Source organism: Dermacentor albipictus, chromosome 10, assembly GCF_038994185.2.
Source record: "Dermacentor albipictus isolate Rhodes 1998 colony chromosome 10, USDA_Dalb.pri_finalv2, whole genome shotgun sequence".
Classification (NCBI taxonomy): Eukaryota; Metazoa; Arthropoda; class Arachnida; order Ixodida; family Ixodidae; genus Dermacentor; species Dermacentor albipictus.
In genome coordinates, this window is record NC_091830.1 from 59,103,644 (window position 1) to 59,122,889 (window position 19,246).

General features: G+C 41.2%; 1 protein-coding gene across 2 annotated transcripts; it reads right to left on the reverse strand.

Annotated features, from left to right (window-relative positions):
• Positions 1-968: 968 nt before the first annotated feature.
• LOC135912096 (plasma kallikrein-like) lies at positions 969-16,667 on the reverse strand. 2 transcript variants are annotated; one of them, XM_065444476.2, is made up of 8 exons: positions 16,505-16,666; positions 14,924-14,951; positions 13,630-13,703; positions 12,298-12,419; positions 11,073-11,211; positions 6,636-6,750; positions 5,205-5,353; positions 970-1,298 (listed from the first exon to the last, which is right to left on the reverse strand). In XM_065444476.2, exons 1-8 carry the CDS (start codon positions 16,550-16,552, stop codon positions 1,119-1,121), a joined length of 855 nt encoding a protein of 284 aa, XP_065300548.1. In that variant the 5' UTR covers positions 16,553-16,666; the 3' UTR covers positions 970-1,118. The 2 variants fall into 2 exon arrangements, with proteins under 2 accessions (XP_065300549.1, XP_065300548.1); XM_065444477.2 differs by lacking the exons at positions 13,630-13,703; positions 14,924-14,951 and having other exon boundaries at positions 969-1,298; positions 16,505-16,667.
• Positions 16,668-19,246: the final 2,579 nt, after the last annotated feature.

Sequence of the window (19,246 nt, forward strand, 5' to 3'; positions counted from 1 at the left end):
AATTTGCCTCAATAAATATCTGCAAGAATTTTATTTACTGTAGCTATGCAAATTTTAATTTCGAGCTAGAAGTTCCACTAACCTTGCCGTGCTTTCCTTAACAGGCTATGTCAAACGCTCTATTGATTCAGGATGTGTAGTTTATTCGTTCTTTTTTTTTGGACTTCACAGAAGCATTTGACACCATTAATCATCTCGGCTTGTCTAACGAACTCGAAGCATACTGTAGTTCAGGTCCAGCCCTCAACTTCTTAAAAGTTACCAGCTGAACAGAAAGCACACAGTATACGTTTTAGGCTGTTCTCCCGCTACTAAAACAACTTAGCAAGGGCTGCCTCAAGGCTCATTACTTGATCCATCACTGCTTTTTTTAGTTCACGTCGATGATCATCCGGACAGTATAAACATGGCTCACTGCATTTTATATGCCGTCAATAATATTTCCTTTGCTGATATATGTATTAACACTGTCACTACCAAATGGATACTGTTCTTTGTAGCGTGTCTAAGTGCTGACAGGAAAATTACTTATTACTCCAAAAAAATGTAAATATATGGTTTTTAAGTCACCTGAACGTAAGTTACCCTCGTTACCAGGCATCACAAGTCATCCGCATTTATTTGTGTCAGGGATAGTGTATCTTGCCTCGGCGTTCATCTCGACTCCAAACTTAAGTTTGTTAACGATACTGCTCATATTACAAGGATGGCACCATTCGGCATTGGTGCGTTGCTTAATGCACGCTCATATTTTTCTTCATTGAACGTGCTTGTACTGCGTTATGCTATTAGTCGAGTAATTGTTCTACATGACATGTGTATACGAACTTCGCTCAGCGTATACTTATATTTTCTATAAGCACAAGAAATGGATCAGGTATTTATAACACAGCAATCGGGATATTAGACGTGAGCGAGGAGAGCTTGGTTGAGTCTCTTGTGACCTTGAATGCACGTGAAAACACCAAGAACACCTTCTGCGCAAGAACATTTCATGCCGCATTCGATCAATGCAGGCGCGTTTATTTAGGCTTTCCGAATTCATTAGTTGTCAAGACATGTATTGCGAAAATCCGCACCACTTCCTTACACGTACGACCAGTTTCATCTTGCGTGATTCACCAGTCTTCCTGCATAAAGCTTCGGATCCAGGGCACGAAGTGCGACACGCGGGTGAATCCAGACGGGTGTCGCTGATTAGTGCATCCGCCCCTCTTGGTGCTGAAGGACGCTATACCGACTTGCAGGTATCTTTGACGATTTCTTTGCCAGATGGTCAATGGCCCGCCCGAGTCACCCTGCCGAGATAATAAAATGTTAGCCGGAACCTACTGCGCGCGCAGTTGGTGCCGGCAATCTACGGCAAGCTCACGCGTGCAAGGTGCGATACTATGTGTTATGAATGCTGGGGGTGCGCCTTGATTTGGATGCGTGCTGAAACTTTGTTGCGCTAGCTTCTTGCAGATTTCTTAGATACTGGTTGTACAGAGACAACCATGTACAAACCTTCTCCTGCGATAGTGTGGTATCTCCAATGCTAGTTCAATAATCGACAAGATAATCTTGAAGTAGGGCACACAGTCGATTAGAGAAACCAAAGAAGCAATTTCGTATATCGGGAATAACTGCCATTTAAAAACGTCATCGTTATAGCAGCCACTAGCGGTTTCGCTTGCGTTTCTATCGTTGCCCTACTGTCGTTCTACTTGTCATCGTACCAGCGCAGGTTTTATTACACATATGTCGCAAACTTAGCAGTGGATTACGATAATTTGACACAGAGTAACATGGCTTGAAATGGGCAGTGTTCTTTGCTTCTTTTTGACATACTTTGGCTTGCAACAAAAAGAGGGCTCAAATCAAGTGGTTTAAAAGTTTATTATTCACAATCGCGGTTGATTGCTGACGACTAACTGGGTTTGATGCTCGCAGTGCTCAATGTTTAAACCCACTGTTCGGAGTGTGTGGTTTCAGAAGCAGTTCATGCCATTCGTATGGTCTAACGATTCCTTTCAGATGCAATGCTATATACAGTCAGAGTGACTGGCTTTGTAGCACTATACGACTGTGTTTGGCTGCTAGGTCATAGCCCTGCGCTCGCCGGCAGCGCGAAATACTCTTGTCAGCATGCGCTCCAAGTATCGAGTTTCAATTGGTCAACACTCTACCTGGCCTCAGTTAACACTCTACCTGGCCTCGGTTAACACTCTACCTGGCCTCAGTTACCTGACTCAAGAACAGTCACTAAGTGCAGACATTCGTGCAACTGGCTGAAGTGTCGTGACTGGGGCAAGTCGTTGTATCTCCTTCTTCTATATAACGCCCCTAGAAGCCAAGAAAGAAGTGGCAGTGCTCTTACGCTCTACTACATATATTGTATTTAACACTTCATCATGAAGAGTAAGTTTGCATACTTTGAAAGTGTGAAATTTTCATATGAGAGCTACAAGCGAAAACCCATCAGCGTATTGACTAAACTCTTAGCCGAGAAGAACGAGAAGCACCTTTTGTGTTGAGTTTAGTGCCTTTTAATGCACGGTTCACAAAAAAAACGAATAGTTGACAAAGTGTAAACGGCAAAGAAGACTGAGGTATATCGTGGTCCAGATGATTCCATGAATAAATGAGGAATATATCTGGCGATTATGTCTCTTCTGTAATTTATTTTCATTTTCATTAGGTAGACGTGCAAGACGAAAGTGTGAGGCGGGTAGGAATACCCAGGCACGGTCATCTATGTCAGCGCATTTTGGTTGATGACGCTAACAGTAACTTAGCCCGCAGTCCATTGGCCATTGAGGGCTTGTGTCTAAATATACTTATTTTATAATATGTGTAGTAGATTGCAATTTATACATCTCAGCTTGCAGAGGTATGGGATTACAGTATCACGTTCATGTGACATTTGAAAGAGACCTAGCCAACCATTTTTTCTACAGTGATTACAAGATAACGAGACTGAAGAATCACCAAGCCGGTGTTAATTGCTCAAAGCTGCCCTTATAATGAAAACCAAAACTTGTGTTTTGCTCCAAGCAAGCTTTTACATGTAAGGAAACCACGGGTCCAAATTTCTTTTTTGTGAACGGAAAAATTTGCCACTGCATTAGAGATGCTCATCTTGTGCGTCAACAAATTTTATTTTATTGCATTTATTATTTTCAGTATTTGTTTTTACAGAACCGCCTTCACCAAGCATAATTTTACAGTTACTGTACTGCTTCATTCAGCGAATACTGTATAACCAAAAATTTTCCAATGACTTATATGAATTGTTTACAATCTTCTTGTGGCAAATATAGCTATTTCTGAAGAAACAACGGCTACCAAAAAAGCTGCTGTTCTTTTTGCTTTCCATGCTTGAGTTTCAATTAATTTAGGCCATAACACTTGTACTGCTTTCTTGAAAATTGTGTAATCATTAAAACGATCTACTATTACTTTCTTGCATGGTCATTCTATATTGGATCATAAATATATGGGAAGAGCTTATTAAGTCTAAGGCAGGGCAAACTGAAACATGAAAAAAACGCACCCTTTAGAGCTTACTGCTTTACATCTACAAAATGTGTATTAGTGCCTAATATTTCACTGGCAGGTGATACTATTCTTTCATAGTCCTTGAATGGAAAATTGTCTTGATGAAACAATGTGCATTGAAGGGAAAATGCGGACTGAGGGCTTGTCAGTTGGCGACCCAACAAGAAGACGCAGAAACTCAGCTCCCCTATCTATTCTGGCGTGTACAACACCGTCATTTTATTGTATCCTACCTACAGAAAAAGCACTCTATTCCATCCTCTTACTAGCTACACTCGCACGAAGTTTTAGCACCATACGTCTGAATTTTAAGTGTAGTAAAATTATGTGATTGTTATTCTAAGGCTCTGAGGCTATTCTAATATTCTATTCTAAAGCAACTTTAAAATATTTTTACTCAGCCCATCATTTGTTACCACGCTTTCTAATTTGTATGGTAATGTCTAAATGAAATGGGCCCAACGTAGAAAAAACAAAACTCGGTGCTGCGTTGGCTGAAAAATATATACAAAAAGTACTGATGCTTTTCATAATCGGAACTGCCTAATTCTAGCCGAATCGAAAATGTTGGTGTTTCAAAAAAAAAAAAACTGCAGAGCTTTTGCATACAAGGTTTCTGCAAAAACCTTGTAAGAAGTTTCTCCAGGGCCAAGAAGAATGAAGGCAAAGAATGAAGGCCTAGAAGACAGAGCTCATCTACTCGCAAGACCAAGTTGTTGGGAAAAGCTGTTGTAAGGCTCACAGTCTTGCCCGAAATGTGGGAATCATACAGGAAAGTGAAATGAAGCGAGCGAAGGCGAAAGTGTTCATAGCATTCTTCCCGCGAAAAAGAATATAAAAGGGAGTTCCGCCAGTAAGACGACTCACACCAAAAGCAACCGGACGTGTTTGTTTTGCAAGAAGTGTGCAGCAGAAAAGCATACTCTTTGTAGATTCAACGCAGAAGTTGCAATGATTGGGTGGATCAAACCCGTTTGGTGGGCCTCAAGACATGCTTCAAGTGCATCGTTTGCAAGTAATGAATTCTGTTATGTTTGTGGATGTCGCATTTTCCCCCAAGGCGATTTCATTTTCCATAATGAACAGTGGCAAAACGAGCAATATTATGCAATAAATAAAGCAATGTTTAGTTATTACTTAGGATCATTGCAATACCAACATTTTTTTCGAAAGCAAAAAGGCAGTTGCCCGAATAATGGTATCATGCCATTTTGCTATAAATAAATAAAAAGAACATAGAATCAATATTTTATTTATTTATTTATTTATTTATTTCAGAATACTGCAGGCCATTGCTTGGCCCTAGCAGGAATGAATTTACATTGTTACGTAACCAAGAGAATGCGTGTTTTGTTTCATTTTACCCGACCATACTGACATTTTCCCTACGTTACAATACAAAACGGCGTGTTTGGTGATTCGTAACGCGCTCCACTTGCCCCGTGCAATAATGCTGGAGACAGCACGAATCTGTATGAAGATAAACTACAATTTATCATTGTCGGTAAGTGTACACATAACAAATATTAATACGCTCGCCCCCATTTACACATTTTAGTCCGGGCGCATTGACTGGGTCAAATTACCACATATAGTTGAGAAAAAAAATATTAAGTCATTTACCCAAATAAGTTGAATGCAGCACTGCTGATATGAAGTCTTACCACACATATGGATTTGCCTTTTACTCCTGCGCAAACAAGTTCTGCACTTCCGACAGCGTCCTTCCTTCGCAGAGCCCGGTATGTCCTCTGGCATTCATGAAATGGCACAATCTTTGTCTTGAAGTAGTGGAGCCAAGGTGACGATGCAGCTGTAAGGAGAAAACGTACAAGCTTTGCACATTGGTGCTTTGTAGTAGATCGAACCAGCTATATAACAAGGCGAAAATGTTCGACACTACGTCGCTGATAGTGTAGGACCAGGCAATCTAATTGAAACACTCGCCAGGCACAATGCGAATGCATGTGAGTGGCCTACAAATTACAATATCGCAGAATGAATTGCAAATCATATCGCATGAACCTGTGTACAGAAAATCGTTTTAAAATTTAGTACGCTGTGTGTCTCGTACAGCGCTAAGACGAGGGCACTGAAAGAAGGAGCTATAAAAATTCGAACAATATGCGCCACCTTCAGCAGTGCTACATTATATAACAGGGACTGGCAGGTATCTTAACTACAGAAATATATTTTTTTTTCCATTTGAAGAAGTACAAGAAGATACATATTATTCACAAATTGCGTATACTCCTCAGTGTATCTAGAAATGGGCTAAACAATGTTGCCCGAATTAGATAATAGAGAGCCGTCACCACATTCTTGTATACCACACAAGTGTATGCGTTTTTCGCAGTTCAAGATCAGGCGCTAACAGGATTCATTTACAAGACAACTTAACTCAATTGACATTGAACCTGCATTTCATTCGTACATTTTCCTGCGCAACAAAGATATAGCAAAAAAACAGCATAATACTTATTATTCTTAGAATGTTTGCTACATGAAGCAGTTTTCTAGAAAATAGAATCGCCTAAAAAAATCTCTCAATCGTATGTATTTGGTCGTATGCACGTTTTCCAGCGAAACATTGTTCATTTTGTTCAGCATTTTGCCTGACGACAAACTCGATGCAACAGAACATTACAGTTTTTAGGAGTGTACGCTGGCACTGTTACGAATTATATTGTGATGTACGATCCTGTTATCATTCTTAAAATAAAATCAAATATAAATTTCAGGTCACATTGACGTATTCCGGTAATCCAGAAAACGCCACAATTTCGCCTGAGTCACAACAACCTTAATCGAATGGTCAAAGCAGACCACAAATGCAAAAGAGCATGGCGGTGTAAGCCTACGTGACAAAAGTGCATCAGTGTTAATGGCAATCCCGGATGTAGTGGTTCTCACTCAGTACTGGGCAGCCAAAGAAATCATACGGTTTCAAATGCAGTTGCGGTAACAACACAATGATGGTGTTAGGCAAGTGCTAAGTTGCTTCACGTATGTATTTATTATGGTCATAAATTCTAAAGCCTTAGTTTTATTTATATTTTTATTTTTAGTTTGATATTAGTTTTCACACTACGTACTTTCGTTTGTCCTTCCCCACCCAGCTATGAATGCGTCCTTCTTCGTCAGAAACCGAGGACGTAAAGGTAAACAGATCGGTCTCACATATTGGTCAAACTGAAGAGGTTCCGCCAGCTGGAATTAAAAGAAGGGCACATCAGAAGGCAATAAACCGGTTTTAGTTGAAGTTACAAGCTGAAATCAGCAAGTAAAGTTTGCATTTCGCGCGTACACATTCTGGTAGAAAGCACCAACAATTGGAACAGTAGGCTTCCACTGATGCCTTGCAGAAACACAGCATAACACATTTCATGCAGCAGTGTCAGAGTATTTCAGGAAGGGCACAACATGCTCGGCATAAAGTGGGTCCGATATGCAGTATTTAGCAATTGCAACGCAATATCAAGAACGCATGGCTTATCCACATTTTTTGCCACTTGTGAGCGTCGGAAAAACCAAGCTGATGCATTCGTGCACCACATGAAAGCGAAGACGTGTGTGATGTATTGTAGCATACACTCGGCCTCTCGGCAATCACACAGTGTTCACCGGTAATACAAAAAGTGCCAGTCACCATGCGCGCCGACCATAGCGCTTCAATTACGAAGCGCTGTACACTTATAGCTAGGAGATGCATAAAACTAACATTAGGAGAATGCTTGTGCCAGAATTGTCGATCTTACCCCGTGCGCACCACCCCTGTATTCCAAGGCAACGTTGACGATCAGCTATGCAGTTGTCGTTCACACTAGCCGTGCGAAACTTGTAGAGGCAGTGTTGTCCAATGTTGAGAGGGACTGCTGGTGTTTTCAACGTTAAGCTTTATTTTGCAATTATGACTGAGTTTCCTGAGCGTGAGTGCTGTCATGGTGAGTATATTTGTGGATATATATACAAATATTAGGTGAAAGTACCCATGGCGTGGGTCCCGTAAGTCTTCTCCGCTGACCACGTAGGTCCAGAACTAAATAAAAACGTACATTTCTACAGAAAACGTGGACATGCATTCTCAGATCACAGGCATTTCTAAAGTACAAGGATCTATTCTTTGAATGTCGAAATATTCTACTAGGATATTGATTTACATTATGTTAATGCTATCACTCAGTATTTGCCACAGGGTTCTCAGCTATTCCTCCGAAAATGGCAGGTACAGCTACGTCCCAATGCCACAGAAAACATTCGTAATAAGGGATAAACATTTTACACCAACTACGCAGTTCCACCTCAGTGCTGCAAAACGAAAGAGCCCGGAATGCGAGAGAAGTGCGTTAGCATTCAGCCGGTAGTTCTCTTGACTCACGAACTGTCTCTTCGAGGACACCGCCAGTTGTACAACATATATATATATATATATATATATATATATATATATATATATTTATAGTCATATCATAAGAAGCCAGCAAACACTGACACCAAGCACAACATAGGGGAAATTACTTGTGCTTAATAACTGAAATAAAGAAACGATAAATTAATGGAAATTAAAGTGGATGAAAAAACAACTTGCCGCAGGTGGGAACCGAACCCACAACCTTCGCTTCGCATGATATGACTAATAAAAATCGAGCCCCACGGTTAACCCCCTTTCTTCTCGTTCATTATATATATATATATATATATATATATATATATATATGCATGTTCTGACGTGCTTACCACGCTTCACGCACACACACTTCCTTTTGAGTCTCCCAAAGCTAAAGAGCAAAAAATTGCTTCCCACATGAAGCCCGCTCACATTTTAGGCTCCGAAGCATCTCTTTAGCAAGATGTTCTTTAATGGAATGTCACGGTATGCTTAAAAGATTCATTGATTTACCTCATTTGCTTAGAGTTACCCACTATAAATTTCTTACTGGGTTCACGGCCACTCCTCCAGAGGCATATCCCACTACACTAACATTTCTACATTAAACACGAAGACATTGTGCCGGTTTAGAGAACGTCTAAAGCACACCAATCCGTTCACAATATGATAAGTTGCAACTCACAAACTCTTCCATTTGCTTTACTTTTACTTTATTAGGTATTTGATATGCGCCAATGGGGCTTGCTGTTTTAGGCCTATCATTAAGTATAACGGCATGTCCCACTGGGACTCAGTAGGCACTGAATTCCGAAACGTTGTCCGATACATGTCGTAGCTTCCTCTGCATACACCTCTTATCCCAAGGTTGTAGGCATCCTTATTGTCATTTATTCTCTAAATCCTTTAAATCCTCTCAATCATTTATTCACACGCTTAAGCTTAGCGTATAATAGATTCGAATGTGCTCGTACATTTGCAAGATTTTTTTTTGAATGCGTAAACAAATAAGCAGCCTGAAATTTGACCGCGCAAGTTTGTGGATAAAGCTGTTTTTTACCTCACAATTGACCGGGCAATTAGTTGTGCTGTGCGCTTTGGAAACTAGGCGATACAGGCTGTGAAGCTTGCCGTGTTCGTTTGCTGAATTTGACAATGCCTTGCAACGTAAATAAAAATAATATGGTGCTTTTGATGTGCACAGTAGACATAAGCTGACGTGCAATAGTTAAGCACCGTAATTCTACATCGTGCGGCACAAAGATAATGCTTCTGAATTTATGTCACGAGTATTTTACTCCTCCATTTTTAACAACGCGTATTTTTCCACAAGGTGGGTAGCTTGAGCTAGCTGACCATGTATTTTATATGTACGCTGACATGAGTTCAACATATAATTTTGCCACAAGGAATCGAAGAAAAAAGGGCCATATTTTGGCCCATGCAGCCCGACTTAGCATGGCAGTGCCGCACTGATCATATGCTTACATCGCACAACCAATCCTTAGGGCTGTTCAAATGCAAACTACAAGACGCTCCAGCTCCCATTCGTATACTTGCTTACGTTTCATTTATTTGCGCAAAATTAAAATACCCATTCGCCATCGGCGACCCCGAGCAGAGTTACATTATTGCTCACATATAATCGTTGCGAAACCTTCCTGTACAATTATTCAGTCTGAGTACTCAAGTTTTGCTAGCGTCACTTCTATGAAAACACGCACTAAATTGCGTCAACTATCCTGTCGCCGCAAGATATCTCGTCTTTCACTCCTTGACAAGATAAGCTACCATCCATCAATGCGTCACAACTTCTTCCAGTAACCCACAGCCAGGTTTCCCTGCCGAGACCACCATTATAAAATCAAACGCGTAAACAAGACAGCTTTCCATGTAATTCATTCCTCGCACTTTCATTGAATGGAATAATCTACTTCCACGCATCGTCAATAAGCCTGACATAACACGATTCCAAGAGCTAAATCGCACGTTGAGCTAAGACTAACGTACGTTTAGCGATTAATCTTCAAGCATCATTGGACATCGTGCCACCGATTTATAGTTGCGTTCACGTATGCGATAAATGCGCTCACCTAGCACTTTCCTGTATTAATTATTCAAGTGCGACTTGGCTATACAGGCTGTCAGGCTTGCCGCGTTCGTTTGCTGAATTTGGCAATGCCTTGCAACGTAAACCAAAATAACATGGTTTGTTATCAATAATTTCCATGTCTGATTATATGAAAATCAGTGGTTTTTCAGCCAGTGGCTTAAGTCTAATATTCGTAGTGCACTAATGTATGTCCCATTAGAATATATCTTTTGTATAACTGCAAATCGCTCCATTCGATTTGTATTCTTTACTTTATATTTCATCAAAAATTGTTATTTTTGTTTTTTAGCTCATCTGTTCTCTTCATGCTTTTGTAGATGTTTTAATGCCACTGGTTGTATCATAGTCTGAATGGCAAGTTCTATAAGTTCTGACCAAACCCCCTTCCCTCCAGCCTATGTATAACGCTCATCTGTGGATCTTGAGGGGTATTACTTGAACAAATAAATAAAGAATAAAATGCGTACTGGTTTCCTCCAAGATGTAGCGGTACCCCTGACAACAAACTAAGATCTCCTTTCGTTTTCAATTAGTACTGCCTTCGACCTCTCTTAGAGAACAGATTGTGCTGCAAAGTCTATAAGTCTGCTAAAGTGGCCATCCTAATTCAGCTCTGTTGAGTAAATATTCTATTAATTTGGACGTCATTCACCATGAGTGTCCAGATATTTGGACTCAGCCAGCCTTACTCTGTCTACCAATTTGACATGGTGAATGCTGACGGAGTCTGAGGTTTTGTAGAGTTTCCAGAGCAAGCCAATCGTACAGAAGTGAAACAATTCTAAAGCAGTGCTACAATAGGTTGCAATGCGTGCAGTGATATTTATAACGCGTTCAACCTAACAATATTTCTTAGTTTTCTGAGACAGAGCTGAAACTTACGTTTAGCAATTGAATATATTGTACACGACGGCCTTTAGTTAGAACCATTACTAAATGAGTATGTTAAGAGAAGGCTTAGCTGCTCAAAAGAAAATCTGGGAAGCCAATAAAATAAATGACTTTCTGGTTAAACATTGCTAAATGCCTTACGTTTAGAAGCGCTATGTCGTATCCAGCAGAGTTGTTCTTGAAAAGCTGGTGTGCTATAAATTCTTTAGTCACAGTGAAGGGCCCTTTACCTACGTGTGTGGTATTGTAATAAACTCGAACCTCTGCTGCTCGGTGGCCACTGTCAAAAGAAAAAAAGAAAGTATGCAATAGTGATGCAGGAAAATACTTCGAATTTCACTGGAGTGATACGCCGAATATTATCACAAGATTTAAGCTGCTTCACAAAGAAATTGTTCTCTTAGGGCATCGTTCCAATACAGTTTTATGTGCATATAGATTGCTTGACATTAGTTGCAATATTTTTGGCGAAATATTCGAATCATTATGAATGTAGGCTGCAAGCGGCATTGTAGAAGGCACAGTTGCAAACAACTGTTTTCTTTTTGAGGAAACCTTTGAGTGCTATTGTTTTTGAGAGGCTAGGATAAAGATTCTATGATAAATGGAACAGTTATCTAGGATAAAAAATGTTATTATTAGTGTAACTGTAAACTTTCTAAAGGATTATTTGCTGGTTGCAGGAAATTCAGCGACTGTTCAGCCTCGCGTACTTTTTTCATTAGGTGAAAATTTGGTTCATTGAAAAGCATACCTCTAACTTTAGCATCTGCTATTGTTTCCAAGATCTTGATAAGGAATTATTTTCGACAGGTTTTCGACAGGTAAGAGCCCTAATTCATCTCCGGTTTATACAGGAAGCTCCGCGTCCTGGAGTTTTGGACAAATATGTGGAGAAAAGTGCGTTATCGTGATAGCCTAGCTATACCATGAAACAAAGGGAGATAGTACATTGGTTTCCCTAACCTAATTGTTAGGTTCTGAGACGTACCTGGAGCGTAAGTTATCACGCTTTGTCTTTTTGTCTTTCCATGAAATAACACTTTCGTAAACACACTTCTGTACACATGCGCAATTTTTGCGCAATTATCTAGTTTTAAACGTAGCACCCTTTGATCGCGGCTATTGTGTGAAATTGTGAGTCACAATATTATTTGAAGCCGTAATAACGAATATTTAAGAAAGATTTTGTTGCTTCGCACTTCATTCCCTAGCGGATCAAACAGCCCGCGCTTGATACGCCCGCAGAGATTACCGAGAGTGATTTTTTTAGGAAACTAAATGACTTGGGGCGTGATCGCAAAAGTGCGAGCTTCGAATCTCGGAGCTCATGCCGCATGTCTCTTCATGTGTACATTCAACTTACCCTGTTCCGACGCAATGTGCTGCCGTCAGAATGAACCGAGGGGATAATATGCTGCCACCGCAATACTGAATTGTAATTTCGTGTGTAATAGGATCAAACTTGGAGGCCAGTGAGAGATGCACCTGCAACGGTAACACACTTGCATTGTGCCAGATGATTCTTCGAGCTAGGGCTTGTATTGTCATTCATCCGCTATGCTCCGTCAAACACAGCACAATTTTCTGTTGGGAAGAATAGTAACCTGGGTCAGTTGGCAGCTGTTCATGAACATGATGAACACCTATAAGAATTTTTGCTTGCATAGGGTGGATGGGGGGCAGTTACTATTCTTCACAATATTTAACGGGTGTTCATATACCAAGGTTATTTGGTACTGGAACGCGACGGCAAAAGTACTGGAATGACTAGGAATTTAGGCGTTTAACTACATAACTGATTCTTGTAAACAAATAATAATACAAAATTGCGTCGATACAATATCTGTTCAGGTATAATGCAACATTAGCTGACTTCGCAAGGTCCAACAATTTGTGAGCAAGAACTCGACAAGCTTCGTTGTAAAAGCGCATGCTAAAGGTTGCTGCTCGTAATACAGTTCTCTCAAATCGTTCTCTACTACAGCTTTAGACATTCGCATGCAAAGCGATATACCAGTGTGTGTGAACTTTGGTTATTTGGTACTTATAAAAATATATATTCTCTGGCGATCGTCGGGGTATGATATGTTTGCAGAAATCCAATGAAAATTATACAAAGCCACCCCATTTACAACACAGCAAACGCTTGGGGTAGTCGGTACATACTCAACAGCGCGAAAAGACGAAGGACCAGGGGAACACACAATACTAGCTCTCGTTACATAGCATGACTTTTGCCCACTATTTCAAATTGTCCCAAAAATTACATCTCCGCATGTAACACGACATAAAGAAGACTATCGTACGAAGCAGCTAAGAATCGACTTATTGATTACATGAGGAGTGGGCAGGTAAAAAAAACGGTAATGATGATGATACCTTACACAGATCAGTCAAAGCACTCGATGGCAGATCTAGAGTGCACTGTATCACGCATGATACTAGTACATTGATCACTAAGTATCCTCACGCTCTTATTTATAAAGTGGGTAAGCTCTCCATCCTCGTATTTCCGCCAATTAATTTGCCTTACTATTCGTACACATGCCAATTGTATTGCGTTTACTGCGTTGTAATAATATTGAATGACCATTTTTTTCGTGCTAACCACTAATAAGATTCAACATGTAATTAATGACAACTGCATGATTCTCCATGCTGCGGGAAAGTACCAGAAAACATGAAGTATCCTCACTATCCAGGGCATGTAAACGCGACCAATTTTCTTCCCATTGTAGATCCGGCCAAGAGGTCTTGCGACACCACAGCCTGCAGCCATCAAATGAATCCACGCTTACATTCAGCAATCTTAAATGCCATGCACAGTGCTATTGGCGTAATCTACCGGCTTAAAAGCGTCCATCACTCTAAACTGACTAAATGGCGATACCATTCGAATAATACTGTAAATGTTATCTTCCGAAACTTTGCATCCTTGATCACGAGCCAGTTAAATTTGGCAGCACAAGAATGCTCAAAAACTTTAGCAACTGCACTTCGTATGAAGGCACATGACAGTGAGGTCAAAATGCATTCGTTTGCGGAAGCAAATCAATTGCCTGAAACGAATATGATCAAACAGACCACAATAAAATTGAGCCTTGCAGTCAGAAGATATGGACACATTTCTGAATTACTTATGAATCAGAATGAGTGGCTTTTTCTCAATTAGTTGATGCATCTATTAGGTGGTAAAGATTGACTGGTACAAGTTTTACACACATGTATGACAGTTATTGAAATAAGATTATTCATTTTCATAGTAACCAATAGGCGTAAGAATGTCACAGAAAGATTTTGACACTAGTGCTTGTAGTCGTAAGTGTATTACGCAATCTGAATGCACTAGCTTTATCACCTAGCGCGCATTCACACAGTGGAGGTTTAGAATGCCTGTTCCACTCCGTACGTATGTTGACAGGGCCTACGCGCATTAAAGCGTTTTGATGGAAGACTGCTCATACAAGTCGCAGAGGTGTACGCCATTTGATGTAATCTTATCTCCAGAATAAATGTGGCTTTGAAATAAAAGCATTCAGACACCATTTTTCCCGGAACTATTGTCGGCGAACTAAACAGATCTAAATGTTCAAATTTCGTGCGCCGCGGACTGTCGAAGACTGTGTACTATGCCATTTCTTTTCTAAGATCATAGTACGACTTGAATAAATATGAGGTTCGACCACGCTTGAAAGCATTGATGGCACGATATTAGGATATAGAGTCTCATAGTAAGCAGTCTAATAGCGATGTTCGGGTCTCACGGCTTGACTGTATTACTTTTTGTTCCTTACCGGCTGTATACAGGCCTGCAGCAAACTAAAAAAAAATGTTTAGGGCGGAACTCATGGTGAAAAAAATAAAACGTATTGCAGTGATTACACACAATAACTTTTGCTTTAAACACAAATTTGCCCCATCAGGTGCGGACAGTGTGTGGAATGCCGTCGGTAATATACTGTAAGAGCTTTAGAAATGTTTACATGTACCTCGAGGGTTGAGTCTATCCATGAGGATCTGAAAGGAATAAAGGCTCATATTTATATTGTTTGAAAAATTTCATGAACTGACTAAAGCGCCGGAGAATCAGCGTTAGATATATGAAGATAACCACAAACGTTTCCTTGCAGATACCAATGACCTTAGCAGGGTCCCTTAACAGGACAGACCCTGACCACTCACCGCCGTGGCCCAAATGTGACCATGACTCCTGCTCTGTCGACCACATGCTCTGGCTATGCCCAGCCCATAACGCCTCCAGACCCATCACGAAAGCGCTATGACAGCAATCCCTCAAGAGCAGCAATATCCACAGTGAACTCCAGGCTGTCCAGAGGGCCCACGACATTGCGACGGGAATTCATCTCCCAGTCCCATCGTGGGCGGAGCCACCGACTTGATCTTGGAGAGCCTTCGGCTCACCCAGATCTTCAGCTCAACCAGTTCTTCAGGACTCAAATAAAGTTCTTGTGAAGTCATACCATACCAATGACTAGAAGAAAATGCGAGGCCGTGGTCCGGCAGCACTTTGGGGAGACTTATTTGGAGTTCCACAACTAAAACACGCATTATGACTAATATTTCATGTTAAGTCATATAACTTTGATTTAAGTAATGGTAGGTCATTTATAAAGCGGCCCGTAAGAGGTATTTCATCCCGCTAAGATATTTATCAAAGTTCACTACCACCACAACTGACATTGAATAAAAGCGTATATGACGTGAGAGAATTTTGACGTAAAGTAAGAAAAAAAACAACCGCGCACTCGCAGCTTAAAAACATTGTATAGCGACGACCGTCACGTACTCTGACACACGTTCAAAGCACTCCAAACTTTGTCCTTTGTGACTGTGCCACCATTTCCGCAATCAAGACCGCCATGCCACAGTTCAATCTCTTCTGTACCATACAAAATCATGCATTCAGCCAGCTGACAGGGACATTTTACTGCCTGTTTTCTTTGGCTATTTCTAATAATTTTTTACTATATGCCTTGGTCGCTCTCCCCCACATGTAGAGTATTGGTAAGTACGACTGATAAGACTTAAAAGGAGCATATTTTGAATAATATGGCAAAAGAGATGCAAGATGAAAAGGCAAAGATAGCAGAAAATTACGAAGTGCAATGAGCTGCGAGCACTAGTATACGTATTTGTATGAGGAAGCTGGTGCAATTGAAGGACATTAGGCAGAGCTTTGGTCTTGCACTGGGTGTAGAAGTAGGCCGACGATGGCGATTACATTTTTTCGCGTAGTCAAGGAGGTAATCCTTAGCTGGAAGAAAAATAAAGCTTACTTCTATAGAACACCACAGTCTCTTCTGGGCTGCCGGCTGACGCTTCCTAATACGGAAGACACTGTGCTCAGCCCATACAATTTCTGTATTGCTAAATCTTAACATGAAAAATTTCTGTAAAAGCATCAGAAGTATTTCGGCAAAAAAAGTGCAATGCGGCTGTTTTACATTGCGGCAAATTGTATGAGGCAAATGGTAAAAACGCAGAAGTAGCAAGCTTAGTACAAACAAATCTGTTCATAAATGTTGGCTACAGAAAAATCACGACATTACCTGAGAGGTTAGTATGCTAAAATAAATAAGCATGGCTGGCGCATGCATCTTCACTGCTAATGTGTTACGGCATGAGCGACGCAAATATTTGATTGCAAAGCACACTAAGAAAAATGGATCGTTATATTTAGTATTTATACACCCAGGGAGTCGGTTGCTTCGATGTGACTGCCTCAAAATATTGTATTATAACACGAATGTGGTATGAAAGTCAATTTAAAGACCGATATTGAAACATATTTTGTAGCTTATTATCATGTTTTCCCCAGTTCACGTGGATATTTGCACATACCATGCAAGGGCACCTTTACACCTCCTTGATAGACGTATGACAGTTGCTGACAAAAATGCCTCGCAGAAATTAAAGGAAAACCGCTATTCAGTACACGAACCTAAATTAACCGTATTTGAGAGCGGACGTCACTTATAGCAGCCTCGTGTTTGGAAAACGTCTTCGTACGTTTTTTGTGATTTTTCTATACAAATCCTAAGCGTTGCTCTAGTATTAAGTGAGCTTTCTGTCGAGTGCTCGGGGCATCTAGCGTTGTCAAAGGAAGTAGACGACGCAAAGGAAACTGCTGGCTCCGCTTACGTTGCTCCGATCACGCCACCATTTTTTTTTTCTTTTGAGGGAGAGATTCTAAGGTTGTTTACATACTGGACACGTCTGAAGGATGAGCCAAAAATTTTATAAACAGCGAATGCTCTCTTAGTGCGTCAGACAAGAGAAACTCGATATGCACCAAGAGATGATACAAAAGTAAAATTGACGGAGGTGTGATATACTTATTGACTGAAATGTGCAGTTATACTAAATGTTTCAAAAGGATTACCTGCGAACCGTGTCTGGCGCAAGATATCAAGATACTGGTACGTGAATACGTGGTGTGACTACGAGATTTGAGGGGATTGAGATGGGGAGAGTGGGAGGTTACCCCCTCTACATCCCACTGTGCATCAACGCAATTTAATAGAATGATGGTTTAGCAGCACTGCTATGTAAATCGGCGCGACTAATTATTGAGGGTATTCGTGATAATTGCAGAAATAGGACAACAAGAAGAAGAGTGCTGGTCAAGTGGATATAAATATTTATTAAAGTTATGAAGCGCATAAGTATAAACCAACGGCAAGATAACTATGAAGTTACATCAATTGGTGGTTCAGCACTTGAGCTGTTCTCTGTCTTGCCTGCGTCTCAGTTTTTATCGTTCGCTCGATTTCGCGAAAACATCGGGGAGGATGACGATGTTCCAAATATTTGCACATAGTAGACGGATTTAGTTGGGTGTCCGCAACAGCTCTGCCTACTCAGGAAACCCGCAGAGGCGACAGTGCGCATGCGCCGTACGCAGGAGCACGAACAGTGTCTTGCGCGTGCCCGAAGCTTTTCTAAAGCTTTTCTAAAGCTAAAGCCGGCTTTGTGGAACGTTCTCGCATGTTCTCGCATGTCCGCGGGAGCGAATCTTTTGATATGGCTCTTGCCGAAGCTGTGACTCCGGCTTGTGGCTTGACTTCGCGGCGGCTGATATTGGCTACACAGTCTTGGACGCTGGCATATGGCGGTGCTACCACACTACCGGCTCTGGCGCTTACAAGTCAGCAATCCCCTTCTCAACTTCTGCGTTCCGCCAACTGCAGCCGTTTCATGCGCGCGTGCATCGCTAAGTACGCGCGACCTCGCGCGCTCCGTACGTGGTTGGTTGAGGACTGAAACTACCCAATATCTTCATGCATGTTGCTGGCGCACTGTGCAAATGCGCATACGCCTTGGGTTTTCATTAGCATAGATTCGAACAATATGACAGTCATAATTCACACATGCATATCGAACATCAATGTATTGATGTCGTCAGGCTGTGCTTTTCCTAGATGACCAGAAATTGAGGTTGCTGTAATCGACTGTGCAATAGTAAAAATGCCATTCTTGCTTTTTACAGAAATCGAATGGGCTCACGTAGTTTTTATTGAAGTCAAAGTTTTTTAGCATATAATGAACCGATAACATTAGTATGTAGCTGGAGTAGCATGCGATGGGGGATCTTAAAAACATGCCGAAGTAAATGCCACCCCGGGCCAGGGGCGGCATAAAACTGCCACCTGAGAGCATGAAACGTTTTATGGCACTCTTAGTTTTAAGAATGAATCAATCGCATGAAGGTGGCACTTCGGGAGGTTGGGAGAAGACTAGTATTTGCGGGTAATAGCTTTAGCCATGATATCAAGCATTCTTGCAGTGTCGGTTCTGGATAAGTAGATTGGAACTGGTCGGGCTTGCTGATGGGCAGACCGGACGGCTTCGTCGGCGGACGTCATTACCAGCAATGCCTGTATGTACAGGCAGCCACTGAAACATAATTTTATGCGCTTTAGCGATAGTTTGACCTAAGTCTTCTATCATATGTACGCTGCTCGTGAGTCCTATGATATAGGGCAAAATGCAGACTCTAAGGTGCTGCCTTAGAGTCGCAAATCATGACCTATTTCTGAGGTGTCTTTTTGCAAGACGTATTCCGAACAGCACGCATTGCAGAAAGCTCTGTCGCCGTTGATGTCATGTGTGACAGTTTGAATTTCAGTGTGCTTTTCGTAGCCGCATCTACCACTGCACCTGAAGAGCTGGTAGATGAGACCAAGCCATCAGTATAGATGCGTATTCGGCCCCAGAATGTCTCATTGATCAATAGCAGCGTCATCTGTTTCAGAGCTATTTTGGGGCTATTGGCCTACTTCTTTACACCT